Source organism: Anser cygnoides, chromosome 19 (assembly GCF_040182565.1).
Source record: "Anser cygnoides isolate HZ-2024a breed goose chromosome 19, Taihu_goose_T2T_genome, whole genome shotgun sequence".
NCBI classification, from domain to species: Eukaryota; Metazoa; Chordata; class Aves; order Anseriformes; family Anatidae; genus Anser; species Anser cygnoides.
Window position 1 is genome coordinate 8,751,466 of NC_089891.1, and position 27,561 is coordinate 8,779,026.

The 27,561-nt window shown below is 36.7% G+C and overlaps 1 protein-coding gene across 1 annotated transcript; it reads left to right on the forward strand.

Moving 5' to 3' along the window:
* The first annotated feature begins 14 nt into the window (after window positions 1-14).
* On the forward strand, window positions 15-26,769 carry SUZ12 (SUZ12 polycomb repressive complex 2 subunit). The gene is made up of 16 exons (XM_066980105.1): window positions 15-496; window positions 3,146-3,192; window positions 3,285-3,349; window positions 8,103-8,171; window positions 10,699-10,748; window positions 13,726-13,811; window positions 15,195-15,426; window positions 16,169-16,271; window positions 17,086-17,191; window positions 17,667-17,844; window positions 21,139-21,230; window positions 21,699-21,842; window positions 22,576-22,733; window positions 23,218-23,416; window positions 23,929-24,008; window positions 24,321-26,769. Exons 1-16 carry the CDS (start codon window positions 181-183, stop codon window positions 24,664-24,666), a joined length of 2,271 nt encoding a protein of 756 aa, XP_066836206.1. The 5' UTR covers window positions 15-180; the 3' UTR covers window positions 24,667-26,769.
* The last annotated feature ends 792 nt before the right edge of the window (window positions 26,770-27,561 follow it).

The following is a 27,561-nucleotide window of genomic DNA, read 5'->3' on the forward strand; positions in this document are numbered from 1 at the left end:
GTCGGGTTCGGCTGGTCGCGGCGCTGAGGAGGAGCGGAGCGGCGGCGGCGGCGGCGACTTGGAGGAGTTGGGGCTCGGCGCTTCCCCTCCCCCCGCCTCGCCCCCCGCCCCCGGCCGCCCCCCCGTCCCCGGGGCCCGCTCGCTCCCCGTCCCCCCGGGGCGCTCCTGGGGGCCAGGCCCATGGCTCCTCAGAAGCACGGCGGAGGCGCGGGGCCCAGCTCGGGCTCCGCCGGCGGCGCCGCCGGAGGAGGAGGCGGAGGAGGAGGAGGCGGCGGAGGCAGCGGGGGCTTCGTGGGCTCCGCCGCGGCGGCGGCTCCGGCCGGGAAATCCGGGGGTGCGGCGGGCGGCGGCGGCGGCGGCGGAGGAAGCGGTTACTCGGGCGGCTCCTCGGCCTCCTCAGCGGCGGCAGCGGCGGCGGCGGCGCTGCCCCCCGTGAAGAAGCCGAAGATGGAGCAGATCCAGGCCGACCACGAGCTCTTTCTGCAGGCCTTCGAGAGTGAGGAGCGGCGGGGACCGGGGGGGGGGGGGGCGACGGGGCCGCCGCGGAAAGGGCGGGAGGAGGAGGCGGGGGGGGGGGGGAAGGGGGAGGCTGTGGGGAGCGGGGGGAGGCCGGGGGGCGGCGGGGCCTCAGCCCCCGGCTGCCCGCCTCGGTCCCGGTCCCCGGCGGGCTGCGGGGCTCTCGGGGCGGCCGGTTGCCTGCCCGCGGGGCGCTGGGAGAAGGGAGCTGCCCCCCCGCCCCCCCCCCCCACACACACACCCCGGGACGGGGGGCAGGGGGCGAGCCGGAGCTCCCCGTCCGGGGGTTTTCTTTGTCTGGTCCCCACCGGCCCCCGGTTGGGGCTGCGGGATGGAAAGGGAGCTCGGCGAGCCGCGCGTCGCCCTGTGGCAGCCCGGGAGAGGAGCGGAGAGCCCCCGGGTGCGCGGCGGAGTCACTCGCGGAGCGCTGATGCACGAGCACGGCTTAGCTGTGGACTCACTCCGAGGGATGTCCTTGCCAGGGCTCGGAGGAAAATCGGTAGTGCCCTACTGAGTGCACGGGGTGGTCCTGGGACTGCTGCTGTCACTGCTCATGCCTCCCCGCTACAGGCGGTGACAGTGGTTGATAAAGAGTTGGAGCTTTTGGTGTCGCCTCAAATCCCTCGTAATGTCGGGTCCTTTGAACCTGAGCCTTGTTAACGAAGCTACGGGATCGATAATAGCGTACTGCAAACAGGGCAAGTTGCAAACGGGAGTTTTAAGATGTTTGCTCAGTGTTCAGTATCAGAGGTCAGGGGGAAAATTTCCCTTCCCATGTCCCGGTCTGTCAGAAAAGGGGAGCGAAAGAAGGGGGCAGGTAGGGATCGGGAATACGTTACAGCTCGAATGTGTCACAGTGTGTTAACTGTGGTGTGAATATTGTGGAAAACCTGCAGTAAGTAAATATTGGGTTAAGAAACCCTAACACGCATAGTATTGAATCGCATTCTTCACGAATATTTTTGTCCCTTCTCGAGGTCATATGCCAGAGAAAGATAAAGGCTTATTTTCAGCTTTTGCTGAGCGATATGGACTTCTGAAACATATGTCTGTTTGCAGGTCAAAAAGTGTCACAGAATTTTTCTGCTTGGGGAAGTTAAAGTTGAAACAGCAGCGCGCTGTCTGTAAATTACATATTACGTCATGTAACTTGATGTTTTCATACCTTTCTAAACTATATCACAGATTTTTGGAGACTAAAAAATTGAGTTCTTTCTTTAAAAGTCGTGACTACGTATTTTCACTTTCTGTTAAAGTGCACATTTCTTAATTTCTTATCTGTATTCTTCAAGTCACATTAGTACCAATTCATTAGGATGGCAGTTCTTTATTTGCATTAAGCAGAATTTTAGTGGTATTCATGAGGCTTCTGAAAGTAAATACTGGGATTGTTTTAAGACTTCTCTTTAATAACTACGCACCTTTCTAATAATAAATTATTTGGGGTTTTACGTTCATAGTCTTATTTCTACACTAGAATCACATCTTTAAAAATGGGTGAAGAATATGTAACGCTGTCCTTTTTCACCTCTAAGCACAAGATTCCATAAACCAGAATAAGGTTTTCAGCTATTTAAAATAAATCCCTTGCCATAATACACAAATAAAACATTATATTTCTTAAGAAATAAATAGCTGTTTAGTTTCTTCATATGGAAAGCTGAGGCAGTGCTAGTAGCCTCAGCGTGGGAATCTAGGCGTTCTCCCTATCTCTTGCTTTCCGTTTGTTCTGTCAAGTCATTTCCACGTTTCTTGCTGGTATTACCTAATTAAGGTGGCTGAAAAGTGGTATTTTTCAGTTTAGGTTGTATTTTTGTTTTAAGAAATAACCTGATCCAGACAAAAACTTTTTTTGTCCTGATTTATCTTAATTGGTTAAAACTTAACTGAAGGTCCCCTTTTCTGCATGTCTCGCTCTTTTGAACTTTGGTTATTACACCTATTTTGAGTGATGCTGCCCTTTCATGTCAGTATCGAGCAGAGCTCTATTATCTTCCATCAGTTTGCACTTTGAAACAGTAGTTGCTGTAGCAGAATCAACATTTTTCTGGTCCTAATTGTATAAAAGATTTTGGAAATGAATTTTCTAGCTTAAATGATCTGTACTGTGTCGTAGTCAACTGTCACTGCCTATTTTTGTTTTGGTACCTTGTGCGAGTGACCTTGATACTTTCCAGAAAGATGAAACAATCGAATCCCAAATTGTCTGACTCTGTAAATATAGTGTACTATTTTGGTGTTGTACTGGACACGTTCATTAACTTGGTGAAGAAAATTTACCCATTCAACAATAAATTTTAATGTGTTGAGGTATTTTTTCTGCCTTTCTCTAACGCAAAGCCTGTAAGAAGCATATTTTGTGAAAAACAAGCATAGTTGTCAGGGTTGTCACTACCAGTGTACGCTACCTTAAACAAGAAGTTGCTTTGTGTTGTACAACAGATGGAATAACCTTTGACTTGTTAACTCGGGGTTATTTAGACATCACGATGCTTCACTTAAACTGACTTTCGTGACAGTTGTTTAAAACAACCAACCAACCAACGTGTTAAGCTTGATACTACTGCATCACGTAAGGCTGTTCTAGAAGTTCAAAGCAAGTTGGATAACACGTGTTTCTTTCTCTTAGAACCAACACAGATATACAGGTTTCTACGTACCCGGAATCTCATAGCAGTGAGTAATTGGTCTTTTATCACTTCTTTACTTTGCATTTGTAGGAAACTTAATTAAAGCATGTTAACCTTTTTCATATTTTTTTCCTGCAGCCAATATTTTTGCACAGAACTCTCACTTACATGTCCCACAGAAACTCCCGAACAAATATCAGAAGGTAAAATAATTTTTTGAAAACTATCTTCTGCTACTTAATTAACATTTTAGGATTAAATAAATAAATAGTGGAGGGTGATGTCTTCTTTTCAGATAGTGTGTAAAACATTGCTGTTTCTTTTTCAAGAACTTAAAGGCATACGTTACTTTACAGTTGATTTCTGAGACCTAGAAACTTTTCTGGAATGTTAAGTGTGTGTGACTTTATGCTTGTGACTTGTTTTGGTGTTGGGAGTATTCAAATATGGAAAACTGTCTGCAGAATCCTAACCTAATTCTCCATATTTGTTTTTTGTTTTGGGGAAGAGCTTCTTAAAAACAAACAAAACTTTATAACTTCTGGGCTTATGAAATCGGTGGTGCTTGATCATAAGAAACATGTTAGTTTAACCACTTATTTAGAAAAAAAAACAACAAACAACAAACTTCTATTTTGGTTTTGCTAATTAGTCTTAGAAAGAACCAGTACTCTTTTCTGTAATTATATTAACTGAAAAATGATTGAGTTTGGTTTATAACATTTTACGAAAAAAATCCAGCAGAGGCTTTAAAAAGGTTGCTTTGAGCTGGATGTATCTGAGAAATGGGCTTCAGTTTTGACATTGCAAAATAGTTGTTTCTATCATATGAGGTGCTACAGCTGTATGTCAGTTACTTTTAAAATACATAAATATTGCATCTCGGAATGTGCATGTCGCAGTTGTACATTATTTATTACTAGAACTGTAAAGTCCTTTAAGTTTTATCCCCTCACTGAAACTCATTTTTTTTATACTTTGGATTTCTTGTAGCGTGAACAATGAAAATGTTTTAACACTTCCGGTCTTACTGCTTGTGAACAGTTACTATGGGACTAAAATAGTTAATCATGAACGCTTAGGAATAGCAACAATCTGGATTTTGCAGACAATTCTAATTTAAACTGTATTTGTATCTTAAGAAGGTAACTTTTGAATGATCTATCAAGAGAATTTGCAAATTTTAATTAAAACAGGATATATTTAGCATTCTCAGATCTCTTAGATATTGTTTAATGCCTTTGCTATCTTCTTAAAATTAATAGCATATAACTTAAAGTACTTCAGGATGTATACTTCTTGAGTTCATCCTGTCCTTTGATCAGATCTTTTTTTTTTAACTTGAAGTTGCTGCTTGATTTTTCTTACAGAAGTTACCAAAGGGAATTGTTTGCTTATTTTAAAATAGGCTAGAACCAAATTTTAAGAAATAACGTTCAGGTGTTTTTATTGTTTGTTTGCTTTACACCAGAATTGTGCAACAGGAAATTGTTCTTGCTTACTACTGATTGTAATTTATAGTTGATTGAAATGCATACGTTCTTCTACCTGAATCTTATTCTGTTTCTTTGAATGTCTGCTGTAGTTGCTGGGAAACAAGAAGTGGTACTTTGCATGTACATTGTGTTGTCCACTGTTCCAAATTCCGGTTCAAATTCAGCTGCACAAGTAATGCCTAGTTTCTCTTTGAAATCTACTGATTTTTATTGCTGCCCATAATACTCTGTTTTAGAACTGTGATTTTGGTTGGTTAGTGTTTTCATCCATAACAGACAAATTAATAGCGATTTCACTCACTAGTTTTCTGAAAATACTGGCTTATTGAAATCAGTCTGCTAATTAGGTCTTGGAAGAAGTAGTCAAACACTTGAGTATGTTTTCTTTCTTAAAACACAGTAATGCTGCAACAGAAGTAAGTCAGCACAGTTGAGGAGGGAAAAAGACAAAACAGTTGCTACGGAGTGCGTTCTCCTCTGGCTGCCCCCTGCCTGTCAGTGCTGTGGTCTCTCTCTGCCGAGTTAAAACAGCAGAAGTTGTAGCTTAAAGGTAGTTCAAACTGTTCCCCTGTAGTTAGGGCATTGACTGAGGGACTTGAACTAAACCTCCCCAGGAGGTTGTTTGCAGACATGCTGGCAAATGCTTCCAAATGTGCACAAGGCCTTAGCTGCCATTCCTCATTCAGCAGAAATAGTTAATGTATAGGATCCTGACATGTTGCTCAACCAGAGGCTTTAACAGAGGAAAAAATATCCAGACTAGAGCGGAAGATCTTATTGAGGCTTGTATTTGGAAAGCTTTACATACCTACCTTTGGTATAGCTAAAATTCTGGTAGAGTTCTCTGCAAAGAATTATCTTTTAGAGCTGTGTAATTCTTAGTCTGCTTATGTTGACCTTTACAAAATATGCAGAAGTATTTATTTTCCCTCTAAGACGTAGTAATTTTGCGGCTTTTAAATTCCCAATCATTGTTTTGATGGCCATTTTGATAAACAATATCATATGTAAACTACACAAATTATCCCCAAGATGTATACAATTTAACTATTACAGTAGTAATTATGGCTCCACATCTTTTATCGCTAGCCCTACAGCAGTCTGAGAAAAATGCCAGACAAATTTATCACTTGGAGGTAGGGGAGTAAAATTGCATTTTTACCAAGAAATGATCCATTGATGTTGGTTTACATGTTTAAGACTGAGAAAGTGTTGATAATGACCAGGATGCTTAAAGTATAAGGAATAAGTTAATGAGCAGGTGTCAACTTGTGCCGTAAATCTTCACTGTGTTTTGTTTCATTAAAGGCAACAGTTGTTTGAGGGTTTTGCTTTGGTAAAATGATACTTTATGGAAAATTGAAATGGATTTTCAGCCTGTGGGTCTGTCTTTAGGTGTCACTATCTTACTGGATCAAATGATGTAGTTGGAAGGAAGATACTGTATTAATAAAAATTGCTTCCCTTAGAGTATTTGGATAAAGGAATATTTTTTTATTTATTGGCAGAGTAATGGCATGCTACTATGATGTGACTTTTAATACTTTGTTAATTATTACTGTGCTGCTCTGGAATAAGAGTGGGTGGAGAAAGGAATGTGCAAGATGCACATACTTGTAGCCCAAGTAAATGCTGTCCTAAAAATCCTGGGTGTTAAGGACTATTATAAACTCAATTTTGTCCCTTGTGCATGAATAAGGAGCACAGTAACATAAAATCAGTTCTCTGGCTTAAAGGAATGTCAGTACTTCCTTGTGTTCATACAAGTTCACTAAATCAAATTTGTTACCTTTGAAGTTTTTGTTGTTGTTGCTATTTTTAGTTTTTCTGAAAGATTTTGAGGACATTTTTTCTCCTTTTGACTAACCTGAGTTTGACATTTGGAAAAGCTGTGTAATTGTTGTTTGTGAGTATTAATGAACCAGAAAGTTTAAATGCAAGCTGTGTTAGACAGCGGTATACCTTAGGAAAGGTTGTGAAGCTCCCCCTTTCTTGAAATGTTAGTTGGTTTCTGGCTCCTGTTCTGGCCACGACTTAACTTTGCTCTAGAGCTGCTTTGAGGAAAGCCTTTACTCTGAAGAAAGCCCTCTAAAGATCAGTGTGCCTGCTTGCTGTTCTGCAGACTGCTGGCTGATTTTGAGCTCGTGCAGTGTGTGCATGGACATTTTTCCCTTAGAATCTGAAACTTTCAACTCCTCTGTTCTTAACGTATCTAAAACTGAGCATTGCAAGATTCATATTAATAATCCCACACTTCAGTGTGGTTGAGTCACTTCTTGAATCTGTTGTCTGCCCGAACCTGAGGCAGAGTAGAGCTTTGAATCAATGATTGTTTACTACACAGAATTATTTTTCTTATCTGACTGCAAACATGTACTTGTGTTTCTTGTCCAGTGTTACTATTTAGCCACATGTAACTAAATCATTCAGAGGTACTAAATGCTGAATGTAGACAATGTATGATCTCAGTTTGTTCAGTCAGAATGTAAACAATGCCTCCTGCTTCCCCATAGAGGTCACCCCCCGACATTTTAATAAAAAAAATCATGTATTTGACAACAGATTTTCTTATACCTTAGAGAAATGAGATAAAAAGATGAAAAGAACGATACCCTCGCTGGTTTTGCACCATTACTCATCTGTGCAATTTTGTTTGCCTTTAAGTCCAAACGTTAGTTTTCCTTTAAAGAAAAATTGGAAGACTAGTCCAGAAAGTGTTGAATAACTTTTGTTCATGAGTGAACTTCATTTAGCAATAATATTAAATTATATACATATATAATATATATATGATAGATATATATATGATAGATATATATATAGTAAAAGCAGCTGAACACAGGAGCATGAACAAACAGATATTGTCAGAGAAAATATTTATGAAGTAGTTATTCTGACATTGTTGTCATGTTTGTTTTCTCTGTTTCTTATGAATGATTTCTAGGAATATTTTAAAAATTCATTCTTTCTATTGTGTCCATCTAATGCAAATTTGTGGAGAAAAAATGTCTTTGATCATTAGGCTTTCAACTGTTTTTTCAGATAATGTTTTCGTTATTTGATCAAGATTAAAGTAGTGATGACTGGAGAATTAACTTGAATGTTTCTAGGTGTCGTGAGTGTTGCTAAAGCAGGAAGATTTTCTTTGAGCTAAGTTGAAATGCCGTTAGACATGTTCATAGAAAGGCTGTAATATCCTGTTAAATGGCACTTCTTATGAGCAGTAACATCGCTTCTGGAAGGTCTCTAATTATTTTCATTATTTTGATACTGCTTGAAAAGCAGCTGTATTGCAGATACTTATATATATATATATGGGGGCTTTGTGAATGGAAGGCTAAAATTGCATATATAGGTAGTTTTTAGTACAAAATCAAGTCAAAGTTTTGACTGAATTTTTTGTTACATATTATGGGAACAGGGGCTACATTAAACTATTCTTTCTCCTTTTTCTTTATAGGAAAACGTTCAAAGTAGATGACATGCTCTCAAAAGTAGAGAAAATGAAGGGAGAACAAGAATCTCACAGGTGCTGTTCTGCATATGTATGTTTGTGTGTATGTAGGAATGCTAAATCAAAAGGCTTTTGGATTGACAAAATGAAGGTGATAGAGTAATTATTAGAAGCAAGGTATTCTGGTGAAAACTTGGAGAAAAAGCAAAAGACTTGGAGTAAAGTATTGTTGGGATAAACTTTTCCAGTATTTGTAGTGTCCTTTCTTAAAAGTGCATAGAAGCCTGAAAGAGGTATTTGTCTTAACCTTCTTTTTGATATTGTTGATTATATCAGTAACTAATCTGTATGTGCTGAAATTAAAAATAATAATAATAATAAAGTAATGGTATTTTCCTGTAGCTGCCTTTGTTCATAGTTGGGGGGGGAACAGTTACAGAAACTGTTATCATTATTTAAAAGATCTTATCCTTGTCCTTTTCAAGCCATATCAGGGAAACTAGTTATAAAATGTTTTTATTAAAGGCAGTAGGACTTGCAGTTTTCCTTTGTGATTTTCTAGTGAGAAATATTGCTTAGTCAGAGATTTATCTTGTGATCTGACCACACGCATTTCTGAGCCTTAGCATGATTCTAGCTGAGTAAGAGTGTTCCGTCTTTAAGAAATAGTTGGATAATTTCAAGTGTTAATTCAATACGGAATTGTCAGATTGAGGGGGGAAAGTGTTTAATGAATTATAATTGTGGAATGGTAATTGCACTTACCTATTGGTTTTGCCATCTTAATTATATAACACTTATTTAAATGTTGGATAAAGCTCACACTTGGTCAGGTCTTACTACGATACTTAAGAAAAAAATATATGACATTTGAACTTGCTGAGTTTGCCATGTTGTATTTGGTAAATGTCCAAGTTCAACAGAGGCAGTAAACTTGGGAATGATGCATTTCAGTTCATTTTTATCCTAGCCAATGGCAAAAACAAATTGCAAATCTGCATAGTCTGTTCCTTGACACATTTCATAGTGCTGAAATAAAAGTTTGAAAAGCTTATTCGTAGAAGTAGTATAGTATACAATATGTTCACATTTGAATGTGATAGATAATGAAGTTTTTTCTTTCTTTTTAAAATTTTATTCTTTATGTATGATTCAGTTAAGCACCTAAGCTTTTTGTGAAGATATACATGATGGGAATAAACCAATCCATTGTAAAGACTTCCAGAATTATTTTCTTCTAATCTACACAATTCAGCCCGAGATCCGTTTTAATCCTGCAGGATGGCATTGTGTTCTTTTTAGGTAGAAAGATTGTAGAAGATTTGCCAAAACCGTTCTTTTTAATGTACTTAATGGATAATGAGAAACAAAGCATTCTGGAAATTGTAAGACAAAAAGCAAATGTTGAAAGACTAACCTAAATTGCTGGAATGTGTGAAGACCCATTCAGGGTTTTTTGTGGTGTTTTTTTTCTTAACCAGTTATTCTTTTTCCATAGTGTTTGCAAATAATTAGTCTGCCTCAGAGGCAACCATGCTAGATGGAATTTAGTCTGAAACAAATTTATAAATTCTGTGTTTCGAGAGATTTTATAGATTTTGCTAATATTATTTTTCTTAATTATCTTTTACTTCATATATTATGGTTGCTTAATAGGCAAATATTCTCCCTTAAAAGATAAGGATCAAGTTGAAACAGAATATAGATTTGTGTGTGTTGGTTTTGTGCTTTCATAACTATAAAGATATATTTTAATCTGGAATTGGTCTGGAGGAATAACATGGCTGAATGATGCAAATTGGTGTAGACAGAATTCTTCAAATGCTCGTGGACACTTGTCACCTCAGTGCTTTCAGGAATGTGCTTAAAATAGGTTTTGAATGTCAGGTATCTTTCTGAGAAGTTGATGGAGATACTTATCTGGTGTTCCAGTGTGACAGACAGTATTTTGTAAATTCTATGCACCTTAAAAATACTGAGTGTTTTTGAAATCCATTTAATTCTGGTTTTGTGAATACTTGCTTTGAGTTGAAATGTATTCTCTAACTAACAAATTGAAATAAATGGGCCTATAATCAGCAGAATAGCTTAGCCTACAAGCTGCAGTGCCATGAAACCAAATAGATGCAACTATTACTTTGTTTGCGTGTGTTATACGTTTATCTTCCCTGCTGTGAAGATTCTGCATACCGAACTTGAAATACTTGTACAAAAATTTTGATACCAAATACTTCAGGGTGAAATTCTAGACAATTTCTACCAAAACTCATTCTGTTGTTGACAAAGGTTTAGGAAATGTCTGCATGCCTGTGGTGGCAAGATCTCACCTCTACATACAGCACCCTTCTACAGCAGTGTTTAGACCCCTACCTTTTCCCGCACCCTCCCCAGTCATGGAATATATAGAGAGAATTAGTCTGTAGAGAGAAGGCTGGTCTACAGCTGTGCCTTAGTGCATGCTGTTCCCAGATAGTTTGAAAGCAGGTGGAAGGATGGACTCTGTTGTGGTTAGGCCTGTCCTGAACATCAGTGAATGGAGTGGCTGGTATGAGGAGAAAATATTTCTTTGTTCTAACATATCCTTTCTTTTTTTTCTGTTTAGCTTGTCTGCTCATTTGCAACTTACGTTTACTGGTTTCTTCCATAAAAATGGTACGTTTGCAAAATTCATTCATTATACCATTAATTTGTGTAACACCTTTGAAATTAGTATAGATCTGTGAGAGGAATATGTGAACAGTTTGTTACACTCTCTGCTGCTTGGATGCAGACTTTAATTTTGTTATTCTCTGTCCTGTTACTTACAGTACTTTTAATTGTTCTTTCAATATGTGTTAGTGTAACTGTAAAGTTAAGCAGCTAAGCCTTCCAGGGTTTTAGTCAAAACAGTGATTTTGATGAATACTTCATCTTCATCCATTCAAACTTGAAGTTTGAAGTAGACCTTGAGGAAAGAGTTCCTGAAGAAAGTGATTTTATGGACGTATGCCTTTGAAGTATTTGAAGTATCTTTTACAAACAAAAGAAAAAAAAAAAAAACAAAAATTCAAACAGTTAGCAGCTTCAGAGGTTTTGAATTTAATGTAGAAGTATGTGAACAAATTGTATCAGGTAGAGCCCAGAAATGTGGAAAAGGCAATGCCAGGGATTATAAGAGAACAACTGAAAACATTCCTTGGTGACTTGCAATCATTTTATTGTGTCTTTTATGCACGTAAGGCATTACCTCTCAAAATTGGAATATCGGACTTTCCAGACCAGAATGAATGGTTCTGTTCCTTTAACAAATGCAGAAGTTACATGTTTTATGCTGTATAGGCATGGGTAAATTCACAGTCTTTTTACTTTCACGGAAAAAAAAATACCTGTTCATCCATTAAAATTAAGCAGAGTTTCTATTTCTTCAGTTAAAAATATTCTGTATGACATCTTAGTCCTTGGATGTAAAACCTACTTCAATTCCTGTAACAGGTTCTACACTTCAGTCTGGAATCTGTCATGTTCCATCAAACTATTTTGTGCTTAACTGGATCTGTTCAAGTCAGAGGTTTGGAGGTTAAAGTTGCTAACGTCTAGATTTCAGAATCACTGTTTTTAGTAAACTGTAATGTCATTCTGAGCAAGTTCAAGTATCTTGGCTTGTAATGTTCTGCTTCTGGAATTTCAGAATACTGCTGGTCTCAGTGGATACTATTCATTTTGTTTCTGTTCTTATGAATTTCATTTTATATGTTGTCTTCAGATCTTTAGCTGAGAAAACCGCACAAAATGAGGACTTCTGGGGCAGCAAGTGATAAGAATAAATATATCTTAAATTCAAATGCTGTTCTGGAAGGAACAGATTTTGAAGTTGTGTTAGTAAATTCCTCACACGTGCAATTTAAATAACCTAGTAGATAGGATAGTTGTCTCATAGTTTCTGCTGACTGGCCTTGCCTTTCTTACTGTATAGTAGAGGTGGGCTATTAGAGAATTTTGAAGGTGTTTGATTTTTCTGTTTTCAAATTTATGGATTGTGTCTGTACTGTTAGTTCTAAAAACCTCCATTTACTTTGAGAGCGAGTGTGTGATGTCTCTTTGTACCATGTAAACAAATGTCACAACATAAACAATGTATACTTTGGTAAATATTAAATATAGAAAATATTTAAATTAATGAAGCTGGCACAGCATACTTATTTGTCTGGATAGAAAAATATTTTGGAAACTCTTGAAAGAAGAGTATGTGATGGCTTTTTTGTTTATTTTCTGAGCCTTATTTGCTAAGAAAAGACTTCTAATATATCTTGTATCTAAAATTGAAAAAATGATTTTCTTTAAACTACTCGTATCTATAGAGGACTTACTGAAACTCTCAATTGAAGCGCGTTAAGCTTCTTCAAAGTAGCATCAGGAGGAAAGCAAGTGAAGATGCGTGGGTTGAGTTCTCTTTGCTATGCTGAAGCTTTGCCCTTTATACCTAGCGAGCATAAAGAAGTTTTTCGTTGTCAGATCCTTCGTGACAGGGCTAAGCTTAAGCCATTGTGCAGTTTAACTTCAAAATGCGTGTAAGCCCATAATGGTATTTGTAACACTTTAAAAAGCAGAAATAGCTTCGTGTAGATCTGTTCAATTTTGGATGATTGTTTTTTCAGAGTTTCTTCCACAAATTCTATTTAAGCATACATATAATATTTCAATCTTTTTTCCCATATGAGGGCATGTTTCCAGAATAACATCCATTCACGTGACTAAAATTTCTCTTACTAGACAGTGAAATTTATTTTAAAAGGCAGTTCTTAATTGGCATTAGCGATGTAGGTCGTAGCCATCGTGAAGATTCCAGGTTCTAGGAAACTTAGTGTGAAGAGGCTGTGATGCCAAGTCTTATACGAGTTTTTTTTGGGTTATTTCAAGAATCATTTAACAGCTATTTGGCATAGGCTTAACTTCGCATAATTCTTATTTTTTTCTTTAGCATCTGGAGCTTAAGTTTTGGTAAGAACCAAATTCTAGGTTTATAAGCAGTAAAGTTAAAAATTATAGGAACTAATTTAACCCATCTGTAACTAGTGACTTTTCTTAAATCTACCAATATCCTTTTCCTCTGCTATGGAAATGTTTTGGCTGGTTCATGTCATGCTGTGTCTCTGGGCTGTTTTATGAACCTACACAACAGCTTCACTTTCAGTTTTACCCATAACATGTGCTCACTCACATGTATAGCGTACGTTGTTCTTTGGCAAGTGGGTTGTCTTCACAATCCATCTTTGTAACTAGTTCTAGAATTCAGGTTTGGGGGCGAGGGGGTCTTTTTTTCTCTCTTTTGTTGGTTCTGTTTTTGTGAAAAATAAGGTAGACTTATTTTAAGGAAGAAAATAAACGAAGAGTAAATAATGCGAAAGGTGTAGCAAGTTTACTGTTAAATGTTAAAGGTCAATTATGCTAATGTTTTTAATCTACTAGTAGTAATTAAGCAGGATATGTTCTCAAGTGGGAATTTGCCATATATTTGGGGAGAATTAAAACTTAGAATTGACTGGAGGTCTTTGTGCCTGAAAGTAGCTATGGCTAAAAAGTAATTACAGATGAATTTACACCATTGAACAGATTTTTACTTTTTCAGAACTTAAAATATTTTTCTGTTTAGATAAGCCATCACAAAACTCAGAGAATGAACAAAATTCTGTAACCCTGGAAGTACTGCTTGTGAAAGTTTGCCACAAGAAACGAAAGGTAAAAGTGATTTGACAAACCATTAATATGTATTAAAGCAAAATGTGTACCTGAGTCTGGAACATCTATTTAACATTACTATACAACAAGCTAATGGTGAAATGTTTGTGTTGAGTTTAATTTAGTCTTTATGAACTAATCATTAGAAATTGTTTTCTGTTGACTGAAAAGGATTCTTCAGAAGCACATGTACATTTTTTTCCTCTGCTCCCTGAGAAATAACTGGAAGTTCTTACAAAGGGATACCACTTTATTTTATTTGAATTTAGCTTGCTTGTAAGTCATATTCACTCATTCTGTATTTCGGCCACCTCTATTTTCACTTAATTTTTTGTTTCACATAATTAAACTGTTAATTCTGTTGGCTTAAGCAAATCAGGCAATCGCAATATCATAAAATAGTCTGGGCTTTTTAGGGTTCAGAGATAAAAAGGAAGAAGTTGTAATTGTTTTGAAGTCCTCAGTCATCTGTCAAATCTTTCCTTTTTCTGAACCCATGTTTTTATGCTGATCATCTCAGTTACTGCATATTTTAGCTACTATGAATCATAAACAGTTTTCATCTTTTTTTTTTCCCCAAAGCATCTTTGAATTTACCTGCTGCTTTAGATATGTTAGTTTCACACTAGTTGCAAGTTATCCTCACAGCTACGGGAGCAGCAATGCACACTATCTTTTTTAATCAAAAAGGGAAAGATTCGCAGTGATAATTCTCTATTTTCCCTAAGAATATTAAACTGTTATGGCATGGTTTTAAGAGTTACTGTTTTTTCTAGCTAATTTTGTTCCTTGATATTGTATAGATAAGTATGGTAAAAGGAGGAGGTGCCAATGATTATTTGAAGTATGTTTTATTGTGAATTTCATACTTAGGCCATCTTGCCTTGTTTTTTCAATATTACACAGTGTTCCGTGATCTATCTGAGAGATACTGAATATAGTAAATCCCAGGTAAGTGGTTCTTTATCTCCCAGATAGCGCATAAGTGCACTTTGTAATATTGGAAGAAGATAGGAAGCCCTTGGAATATATATGTGTAACCAAAACATTTAATTTCTTTAGGTAAACTGAATTAAATTAGCATTAATGGCTGTTCTACAGTTTTTCTGAATACTTCATGTCAGTGTTAATTTAATCACTTAGAGAAAGATGGCTGCTGTCAGAAGTGGTTATAAAATGCCAGGTTTATTTACACTTTCAAGTAGCTGTTTTTACATTTAGAACCTAGACTTGTTATTCTGTTTTTATTTACATCTGTTATAAGGCTTCTTTTCAAAAAGAGGACGGGACAAGTACAATCCATAAATTATATAAATTTTCACACTTAATATCTTTACTTTGTATTCTAAAAACCTAAAGCTTAGCTCTCTTGTTTTCCTGCAGGATGTCAGTTGTCCAATAAGACAGGTTCCTACAGGTAAAAAGCAGGTGCCTTTAAACCCAGACCTCAGCCAAATAAAACCAGGCAACTTCCCGTCGCTTGCTGTTTCCAGTAATGAGTTTGAACCAAGCAACAGCCATATGGTGAAGTCTTACTCATTGTTATTCAGAGTAACTCGCCCAGGAAGAAGAGAGTTTAATGGACTGATCAATGGCGAGACTAATGAAAACATTGGTAACTTCAAACTTTAAATAGGCTTTTATGAGGTTTATCTTGCAGGCATGTATACAGTTGTCCTGATCTGTGGTGTAGGTCCTACTTGGAGAAGGCAGTAATAGATAAGTGACTGAGTTGGCTTTACTTGTTTTCACCCTTTCAAGAAATAGCTGAAATATAGTTTGTAGCTAGAAACTGTTTCTGTTTTTGTCAAAATTTAACACCACTTTTTGTTAATGTGTGATGGTGTTAGGCAACGCTGTGATGGGGGGGGTGAATAATGAAACTGGTCTCTGGGACTGGTTCCGTCAATGCTGGTAACTACTGACTCACCTGGAGGTGTGGTCATGGTCTCTCATCAAAACTAAATGACTAGCCAATAAATACCTTTTTAAAAATTGCTATTAAGGTATTTTTTAAATTTTATTAAGGTGTCATATGTTATATTACAAATGTTGCAGCCTTGAAAACTAATATAGAATGAAAACTTTTTTCTTACTATTTTAAAATTGAGGAAGGAGGAAGGCTAAATTCTAAGTTGTTTATGCTGACAGTAATATGACTGGACTATAAATAAACATGAACGTATCTAAAATACGATTGTCGTTATGCTAAGTGCTCTTTCTATTGGCATTGAGCTGTTCATATGACACATCTGACATAATCAGCAGCCAGTAATATTTTACAATGGCATAGAAGCTGTTTGATCATTTAAATTTGTGCCTATATAATAATTGAATGCAATGTTTGATATTTGCAGATGTCAATGAGGAGCTTCCAGCTAGACGAAAAAGAAACTCTTCAAATCGTGAAGATGGAGAAAAGACATTTGTAGCACAAATGACTGTATTTGATAAAAACAGGTAATATTATCCAAAATGAGTATTTCTTCTGCTAATTGTTGGCGTTTTTTTAAATACTAAACCTAAACCTGTTTTTTAATTTCATTCTTGGATGTCTTTTGATGCATTTTTAGTTAGTAGGTACAATAAGAGCCCAGGCTTATTGTCTTAAAAAAAAAAAAAAAAAGAATTCTACAGGTTTTGTAGTGCACATTTTATACTGAGAACTACTGAGTGACAGTTGTAAATTATTCCCTTTTATGAACTTGAATGTTGTCACATTAATATGCATCAGTTAGTATCAGCCTTGTGCTGATGTAGTCATATATCTTCTGCTAGTACCTAATGAAGTTCTCCATTATTACAGTGAAATCATAGTAATGGCAAGTTGCTCTCGGGAATGATGTGCTGGTTATGAAGTTGTTACTGTATTCTAAATAGAGTAAACGATGAAGGTGTTATAGCAGCTTTTGCAAGATGCTGTCAAGAAATAAAACAAAAGGTGTCTGGTTTAGTTCTGCTGGGATACTTCTGCTGTAACATATTTTACATGTGAAGGAAAAAAGCTGTAGTTCACCTTTTCCAATATCTCTCACTGTATAGAATAGAATACTGAGGGGTCAGGAAACAGAAACAATCTTTTTCTCCTATCGGTGCTTTTTTTTGTTAGGGATGATGTATTCCTAAGATTTACATTTAGTGGCCAAATAAATTTGCCTGAAGGTCTGTGTTTAATTTCAGGGAAAGCTAGTTTCTGTAATATATATTCTACATTTTAATAGGCAAACAATAAAAATGAGCTTCTTTACCCATAATACATACTTCGTGTTGACAGGCGCTTGCAACTACTGGATGGCGAATATGAAGTGGCCATGCAGGAAATGGAAGAGTGTCCCATTAGTAAGAAAAGAGCAACATGGGAAACAATACTTGATGGGAAGGTAAGGATTGTTTTGGTAGCTAAAAGACTTGTCTTCACTTAAAAGATTCTGGATTAAGGTGAAATGCAATTCAAAGTGCAGTAGCTGTTTCCCTGAAAATGGATTAGATTTAAACAGACAATAGTACTTCTGGAAGGATGGAAACAAGTTAAATTTAGCTCTTTGTTTAGGAAAGCTTTGGCTACACTGGATCATTACACAAGCAGATGTTAGTAACTGCAGTAGCCTTTCAGTAAGGAAGGCCTGAATATAACAAAAAGCTCTTATGAGATTGAAGAATTTCATCTTAAATGTAGGGTGTCCCATCTCCTTCAGTTTTTTTAGTATATCTAAATGTATATGTTTGTGTTGAGAACACAAATTCATTTGATAAAAATGACATTTGTCCCCATTCTGTGAATTTTCTTTTATGATTGTTTTGTACATGGTAAGACGCTAATTCTGGTGGGTTTTTGCCTTTTTTTTTGCCCACCAGAGGTTGCCTCCATTTGAAACATTTTCTCAGGGACCTACACTTCAGTTTACTCTTCGTTGGACAGGAGACACAAATGATAAGTCTACAGCTCCTATAGCTAAGCCTCTTGCAACACGAAATTCTGAAAGCCTCCCTCAAGAAAACAAGCCCAATTCTGTTAAACCTACTCAGACTATAGGTAAGCAAACTTTGGTTTTGATGCTGAGTAGTCATCTGCTTAGCAATTCTGTACTTGAGGGTTCCTGACACACTGGTGGAACTGCTTCAGATAAACATGAAAAAGCAAAGATGAATGGGCTTTGTGTATCCCATATGTTGTAATATTTTTAAGGTAAATTTAAAATCTAAAAATAGCTGGATCTTTAAAGTCATGACAATATATAAGTGATTGTATACCATGGTCATAAATCCTTGTGTAAAATAAATCAGCGGGAAATCTATGACTGACTTCTATGATTTTCTGCTTTGCTGCGCTCTTTTGGACTGCTTGCTGTTCTATGAATATTTGGATTCATAGCATCTAGAAGTTCACTTATCTTTTGTAATGAAAAGAGTTTAAAATTTGTTGGACATTAAGAGATAAATTTAGCTCTTGGAGAACATAGCTGTTATTGTGAAATGTGACAGAAGCTATCTAAAGTATTGCACTTGTATTTTGCATTTGTGGATAAAGATAACTCAGGTTGCTTCAGAAAGCTTACGACCTGGCATTTTTTAAACATTTAGAAACTTTTCATTCTATTGTTGCAGTAATGAGAGGCATGTCTTGTGAAGCTTTGGAATATAAAAATTATATTTATCCTAGATTTCCATGTAAAATTTTAAGCACTATTAGAAAAAAATGTAAAATTTTGTTTAATATTTTTATAGGTATATGTTAGAAAAAGGTATGTATTTCTTTATGGAAAGTCTTCCAGGCATGTTTCCCTTCATATAAGTTCAGCCGATCAGTATCGGTGCTGGTTTATACCTTGAAGATCTCAGTGTTTATACAGTTGGCCCCTTAGTAATTTTCAAAGAATGTGCAATAGCGCACTTTTTTTAAGCTCATGCATAATTTAAAAACGTTAACAGAAATAAACTTGCTGTAAAATGTTTGGTGGCAGATTGTGGTATTAAAATGTTTAGATACACAAAAAAAAGCCCAGTATTTTTGTCCTCACAGTTGTTTGTCTTGCAAAATACTGGGATTGTTGCTGTGTTGGGGATATTGATACCGCAGACCATTTAACTAAATACTTGACGATGTACATGTACAGTGGGTAGCATGTTTTTTTGGATGATAATTATGTCAAAGAATTAAGCTTAATATAGTGGTGAGGTCTTAAATGTGAATTAGTAATTAGTTTTGTGCGATTGCATAATTACTTTTCTTGATGTTTCTAAAATCATGTTTCTTCTTTGCTGTCCCAGAACTTAGCTTAAAAAGCTACTTTTAAAATACTTTCTGACACTAGATAGGAAAGACACCTTTGAGTGACAATTGTTTCCTTTTTAATAGCAGTTTCCCATCTTGGGGTCGTATTTAATCTGAAATTCCCCTTTGATTTCTAGGTAGCAGTGAGGGCTAGCCTAGGTACGTCTTTTATGTCTCCTTACTGCAGAAATAATTGTGTGGACCATAGTGGCTCTGTTTCCAGGCTTAATCTCTGGGCTTGTAGCCAGGCACTGTTTGTGAAGAGCTGCTTGGAGTTTTGGGGTTCTTATGAGGTTGTGCATTAGAGAATTTGGTAAAATAGTATTTCGGTCTGGCTTTGTATTGAATGTATGTATACCTGGGAGTTTTGGGAGCTGTAGCACAATAGCAAGGGAAAAAATGCTAACAAAAAATTGCATTTCCAAATGTGCTTTTTGTGTCTTGCAGTATATGTTGAGGAAACAATGAGTCAACAATAGCTCATCTCTGGTGAGGCTTATTACCAGTGGCAGTTACTTAGGCTGCTTTTAGAGACTTTCTGTGTATTAATACACAAGTTACAGAAAGGAAAATTTCACCCCACCTGTGCAGAAGCCACTGGCTAGAATGATTCCCACCATCTTCAGCCAACCTATAGACACGTTTGTCTTTGTAAAAAGTGCAGGAATATTTAAAGTAAGGCTGATTCCTGTCTTCTGAATTTAATATTTTACCTGAGCTAGAGATGGCAGACCCTTTGATTTCTTCTTAAGTCAAGGTGGATGACTGGCACAGCATGCAAATGTGAAATAATTTCCAGTAGAAGAAAAGCAACAGAAGGAGGGAAGTACTTGAACTTTCACTGTCAAAGTTGTTCTGCTTTCTTTTTGCTTCCTCATACCATGTCTCCTTGTATTTTAGAGCTTCTGGGAGGCCTACATTGTAATTTGTTAGGCAGGTTTTATGCTCAGACTTGCAAAAGAAATGACTGTACATTGGCTAACTCTAGAAGGTTTGTACTAGTTTACCACACAATACATAGGAGCAATAGGTACATGGCGATGCTGCACTGCTAATGTACGGATAGAATCTATAGTTTTTTTTTGGAACTGGAAAAGCAGTGTATTCCAGTAAATTCGTAAAGTTACAGAAAGTGTCACCTTTCAGAACAGCACAGCAGCCTCTTAATGCAGGAATATATCATAGTACTAAGAAAGCAGTGAAAATAGTAAGAAACTTCTATCAGGTAGAGGTTCTGATAGTAGAAGAGTAAATCCTGTGCATCTTTCCCAAGGGTATAAATATGTACTAAGTGCATTTTCTGAAAGATCCCCTTAGGTCAGTAGAGCAGAGACTTGTTTTGCCCTTTCTTAAACCACTCAGAAGCAACTAGGTGTCATTATTTGGCCTCTCCTGAGGGTAGATTCGTAAATGTGCTTTGGTATGAGCGTATGTTTTTTGCTAATCAAATGGAATCAAATAACCTTGATATTAAAATGTATTGAAGAAGCTCTGAAGCAAGTGAACAGTGCCATTACACATGTAAATGACTTCAGTAGGTATTTGAGGATAAGAGTTGAGGGTTAAAGTTTTATAACGCTTTATTTAAATATTTTGTGTTACTTTCATTCCAAACTGCTTTGTCTCCTGAAATTGAATTTAAGCCATGTGTTTGCAATGCATCTGTCTGAAAACTGCATTTCTTTTTTATTAAAAAATAAGAGCCATGCTTGCTTTTAGCTATAGCTAAAGAATTGTTTGCTTAAAGGGAGAAAAGAAAAGAAAATGTTGCTTTTTACTTGACCATTTTTAAGTTCTCTTAAGGGTAATTCAAAACTGAAGATAAATTTGATGTTCAAAAGTGGTATTTCTGCATAGAGGTTTGTGAAGGAAGCTGAGCATCAAGACTTCCTTTTTGCTGATACAACATACTTGTATCAAAGTTCACTAGAGTAGCTCATTCCCTTCAGAAGCAGGATACATGTCACAGAACTCCCACACTTGAATAAGAAACAATGTCGTCTTTACTTCTTCACTCTAAACTGAAATGCTTGTCTATACCTGTGTTTTTTCCAGCTGTGAAAGAATCATTGCCAACAGACCTTCAAACAAGAAAAGAGAGAGATGTTTTAAATGAGCCTCGACAAAAGTTGCGAATATTTTACCAGGTATGGAAAATATCCGGGTTGATGGTGGGGAAGAATGTATTGCAAGTAATTATAATGTTCACATCTGAGCTGGCAAAAGTTTTGGTTTTGGCTGGGTAACTGTCTCATTTGCTAGTTTTGTGGATATCTTAAGGGGTCTCCAATTCATGTAGGAAGAGCCATTCCACATGTTTCTTCTTACAGGAAGTATTGTAGGAAATTAATCTTCCTGGGGCCATGTCCAACATAGTCCAGAATACAAAGGACATCTCTTGTTAAACATCTGGAGGGGGAGAGGTGGTCTCCATAGGGGGCATGGAGAATTCTTGAAATACCATTGTTTCAGTAAAGTGAGCTCATTTAGCACTCCCAAGAACGTACTATTACAATAGAGATTTCCTGAAATTATGTCCAACCTTGTTTGGGGGGGTTGGAAGACTAACGAGTGAAATTCATTTGATGCTAACACTTTCCTTTTCTTTGCACCAGTTCCTTTATAACAACAACACAAGACAGCAGACTGAAGCCCGAGATGACTTGCATTGCCCATGGTGCACGCTGAACTGTCGGAAACTGTATAGTTTACTCAAACACCTTAAACTTTGTCACAGCAGATTTATCTTTAATTACGTTGTAAGTGTGTGTTTTTGTAGTTTAGTGGTGTGAGACGCTGTGCAGTCTGTCACAGATTATACACTGACTGCAGTGACTTTATTGCTAGCTGGTTAAGTTGTAGGACTATCTACAAGTTAACTGCAGCTTCCTTTGAATGTTGACGTTACATGAGGCACAAATTTGTGGGTTGTATTCTGACTACAGGTGCTGCTTTTGCATCAATGTATTTTTTGTGATGTAGAAAGCAATGTAATCTACAACTGGTTAGAAGTCTCTTGAAGTTTTAAGACGGCAGTAAACACTTAAAGCTAACATTTATATTTAGTTATGCTGATAAGGACCTATTCCTACCAGTATGACCTTAAATAAAAAATCTGTCATGCTTATTTGAAGATAATGTAGTTTCCTATACCCACTATTCTCCTCAGAAGATTATTCCAAAACTTTACTTCTTAGCTAGTTAGAAGCGTTCTAATTTCTAGGGTGCTTGTTAGCAGAATTTTGCCAATATTGTCCTTAATTTAAGAATTGATTGTATTGACTGTTTTCATACAGAACAGTAAAATCATAGAGCAAGGAAGTTTTAGTAAAGCTCTTGTTTCTAGCAGTTAATTATTTGGGTGGTGTAAAAGGAATCTAGAGCTCTGTCAGCTTATTGATGGGATGATATTTAACGTATTTGAAATTGAAAAGGTTACTTGTTTAAACCTCTGGGTATGTTGCTAAATATATTTGCGATTATCTGTTTCAGTATCATCCAAAGGGTGCTAGGATAGATGTGTCTATCAATGAGTGTTATGATGGCTCCTATGCAGGGAATCCCCAGGATATCCATCGTCAACCTGGTTTTGCCTTCAGTCGTAACGGACCGGTCAAAAGAACTCCTATCACACACATACTTGTATGCAGGTAGGGAGGCCGAAAAGAAGGTCTGTCCATACTTGTGTAGGATAGCATGTGCACCAGATTTGTGAAACCCAGGGACTTGTAAATCTATAGCTGTGCATAAGCAGTACTACATGTTACCAGCATTAAAGTACAGCTGTTTCTAACTGAATAACAGGTTTTTGAGGAATGATACCTTCACTCATGATTTTACATCCTTTAAGTTGAGGCATCTGTCATAATGAGAACTTGTTTTTGTTAACTGCCTCATCCTAAAACTTTCCTCACCCAAAAGATTAGAGTGTATCTTTTTCTTAGGGAGGGGTTGTGAGTTGGATTTGTTTTTTTTTTTTTGTTTTATGGGATATATTTAATTACTGGTGATTTTTTCCCAAACACTTTTGCAAACTGGAGCCTAAAATAATAATTTGTATTAATCAATTACCATACCTAGCATTTGTATATTTGATTTAGTAGTTGAAAGCAGTTACTTTTTTCCTTCTGCTAGGCCAAAGCGTACGAAAGCAAGTATGTCAGAATTCCTTGAATCTGAAGATGGAGAAGTAGAACAGCAGCGAACATACAGCAGTGGGCACAATCGGTTATATTTCCACAGTGACACATGTTTACCTCTCCGTCCACAAGAAATGGAAGTAGACAGTGAGGATGAAAAGGACCCTGAATGGCTACGGGAGAAAACCATTACTGTAATTATCCCATTTATACAAAACTATTTTCAATGGATTGTGGTTTTTAAATGATGGGCTGAGTTGTTTGGGGAACAAATAGGGTACACGCTGTGAAAATGATGTATTTACTTTGAGAGTAAGTAGAAAACGGGTGTGATGCTCTGCCACTAATGATGTAAATTAATGGATTCAAAGTTTATATTTTCAAGTATGTCTTCGGTTGCAATGCTGGCTCAGTCCACATGGGTCCTAACAAGTTTTCTTCGTTGTTTGTGGCTGTTTCTCCTTGAAAGAGGAGATGCTGGTGATACAGGAGTACAGTGCTGTATATATAATATGAAAATAATTTATCACAGATCTCTATTTGATCTGACTGCAGTTCCAGAACTTCTTAACAGTAGTTACTTCTGCGATGTATACGTGACACAAGTTGATTGTAGGTGTTCTTTCACCGCTTGTCAGCGGACATACAGTTCTCTCATGTCATGTTTTCTTTTTTTGGTCCTTTCTCTACTCCTTTATCTTTCCAGCAAATTGAAGAATTCTCTGATGTTAACGAAGGAGAGAAAGAAGTGATGAAATTATGGAATCTTCATGTTATGAAGCACGGGTATGTTACTATAGACTTTTTTTGACACAAACTAATGCAGAACAGTCAACCAAATCTATATACAGTTCACTAAGCAGTTAAAATTCATTGCTTAGGAAGGGATTGTTAACGAATGATTTGGTAGTAAGTTTTCTGTTAAGCTTTTAAAAAAAGTTCTTGGGCTTTTTTATTTTTGGCTTTGAAAATAAAAAAAATGCAGATGTTGAGATTATATAATAGTCTGTGCAGTTACCCTGCAACAGTGTTTATCAGTGTATCTTTATGCTTTTGAAAATGTTCTACTTGGATAATGACGGATTTCTAATTTGGCAGGTTTATTGCTGACAATCAAATGAATCATGCCTGTATGCTGTTTGTTGAAAATTACGGACAAAAAATAATTAAGAAGAACTTGTGTCGAAACTTTATGCTACATCTGGTCAGCATGCATGACTTTAACCTCATCAGCATAATGTCAATAGACAAAGCTGTTGCCAGGCTCCGAGAGATGCAGCAGAAGTTAGAGAAAGGAGAATCAGCCTCCCCAACAGATGAGGAATCTTCTGAGGAACAGAGTGGGACAACAAATGGATATAGTGAAAATAATATGAGAGAGAGAATTTCAGAAATGGATAGCATCTCAGGTGTCACAAAACAGAGCAAGAAACAAAAGCTCTGAAGTCAAAAGTCAAATTGCATTCAACGGACAAGCATTGAAGTGACATTCTAGGGTGCATGAGCTCTATAAAAAATCACACACAAAAAATACAGAGATTCCAAACAGGCACTGCTGGATGGAAATAAATGATTTCAACAAGGATATTGTTTTAACAGGGTTTCTATTCAGTTAATTATGCAAGTACTACATGTATATCGGTTTTGGTGATGTAATGACAATATAAGAGTTTGAGCATGAAGAGCAATATGAAAATCTTTTTGTAATTTTAGTAATTAGTGTCTTAAGAACTTTATGGAATTTACATAATTTAAGTATATGTAAAACAGTTTTTATATTAAGATTTTTGCATCTGTATCTGGCTGTTTTTCCTACCATGAAGTTGTGAAACATTGGGGAAAGGGGTTTGGGATACAGTTTCTGCTTTTCTTTTTTAGAAGTTCTCCAGTTAGCTTTTTGTGAAAATAACGTCTCACTATTTAAAGTTTAACCTTGATCCTTGTATTTGAAATCATTTATCAATTGATCATAATTGCAAATTTATTTTACACTAAAATTTTGAAAGTTGGCAAACTTAGCACTTCCTTTGTCTTGTGCCTGTTTGGAAAGATCTTGGCTTTTCATGTTGCAGACACAGTGAAGTACCACCTTGGCTTTTTGAGGTTACCAGCAGTTTGGTTTTCATGGATAATTCTGATGTATTGATCACACAGTGTACCATTTTAAACTTGAACATTAGCTCCTTTTATATTTTTATTACGCATTTACACAGCTACACAAACTACTTGATGTAAACCCTTTTTACTGGGGTTCTGCATCATAGTGTGCCATGCTAAAGCCGAGAGTCTATAGTCAGTATGTAGGCATTCCGTCAATTAACTTCTTTTGAAGTTTATGCCTGCTGTTTTGCCTGAGTACAGACTGCAAGTCCAGGCCATAGGTTTAGCTTTGGCTTTTGAGATGCCACTCTTGAGGGAAAAATGCACTGTAAAATTGGACCAGAAAATGTGTTGCACTTCTTATGCAAGTATTCTGTGATGTATTGTATTCAATACAGATACTAAGATGCTGACTAAACTATATTTGAGCAGTTTTGCACTGCTGTTAACACATTTTATGCATACGTTTACAGATTTTTTCCAATGGAAAGTGGTTTCACTACTGGTACAGTATCAGCACCGAAGGGTTTATTCCAGCAAGCACTGTGGTTGAGTGACATCACCTCAATTTTTTATTATCCTTAAAATATTGCATTTTTCATATTCTTTATTTATAAAGGAACAATGCTGCTGTAAATACAGGTATTTTTAATTTTTTATTTCATTCCATCACCATGAGATGCAGTTCCCTATTTGTTTAAGGGGTATATAAGCTTTCTAATGGTGTCTTCAGAAATTTATAAAATGTAAATACTGATTTTGATGGTCCTTAAGATGTGTTTAACTGTGAGACTATTTAACTAATGGTGTGGATGTGATTTGTCATCCAGTATTAAGTTCTTAGTCACTGATTTTGTGTACAAAATAGGAAAGAGGGAAACTGCAGCTTTCATTACAAACTTCTTGAATTTGCCAGCTCTCTGAGTTTTAGCAAACTCTAATTATGCCTCTGGATAGTACATCAAGCATTTCTCTCTGGCTTTAATTTGCTAAAGCTGTGCACATATGTAAAAAAAATAGATTATTTTAGGGGAGATGTAGTTCTAGAATTATTGCTTATGTCATTTCTTAAGCAGTTATGCTCTTAATGCTTAAAAGAAGGCTAGCATTGTTTGCACAAAAAGTTGGTGATCCCCCCAAAAAACAGTAATGAAATTACTTCTGTCCAGTAAACTTTGTATGTCATGTCAATTTATAATAAAAGCTGAAAAAATCCCTTTGTTTTCTATTTATAAAGATGCCTTTTCTATATGTACCTGTGAGAGATTTTGAAGATACCGTGTAAGCTGGTTAAAAAGAAATTGAATGGTACAGTAGATATTTAAAAAAAAAAAAACACACAAAAACAACGAAAAAGTTCAGTTGTTTAAATGAACCATTGTTTTTACATTAAATGTTTTATTTGAAATCGGCTTTTGTACATAAAGTTAAGTAATATAAAATCTGCCATGATGGTTGTCCAGTCATTTTGTGTGTACGTAAAACGGCCGCTAGGAGCACCTTGTGTAACTTAATCTTCTGCTTGTTTGTTTAACTTTAGATTCATGTTCTTCCTGTGCTGGATAAAAGTAGCTAAGTATCTATCCAGTCTTTTCATTGTATGTAAGGTATTGCCATAAATTACCAGATTTTGGCTATATTATAAAAACTTTAATTCCCCTCTCTTGGGGTTAGAAGCGAGTACCTGAGACAAGTTGTGTGTTACTGTTTAGAACTGTAATTTCTGTAACTGAGGAAAAACTATGTGAATGAAGAATATTGCTCAATGTTTTAGTTACAAAACGTGACTTTTTTTATGTACAAGTGGTTAATGTTTCAAACATCTTATGAGATGCACTTTATTTGGAGCAGAGTTTAAATTGCTATCAGTTTAAAATAATGCTTCTGGTATTATGGAGGATGGATACTGCAGTACTGCAGAAAGAAGCAAGGAAGGAATTGCACTGCTCAGCAGAATGGTGGCTGTTGAATAGCAGATGCTGAATACCTTTCTCCATGTTAAAAATAATTCAGAAATTCAGATAATGAATACAGAATATGACAGATTCAGTAAGTGTTACTGCACTTGTCCGGTATGCCATTTTTCCCTAAAGTTGGCACAGTCCTAATCTAGCCTTCAGTGTGTTCATGGCAGATTTTTATGGTACTTTATATTTGGTGGTCACATAAACACACCTGGTCTGTAAACCCCAGGTTAGAACCTTTGACTAATGTTAAATTCAGTGCATTAAATACCACA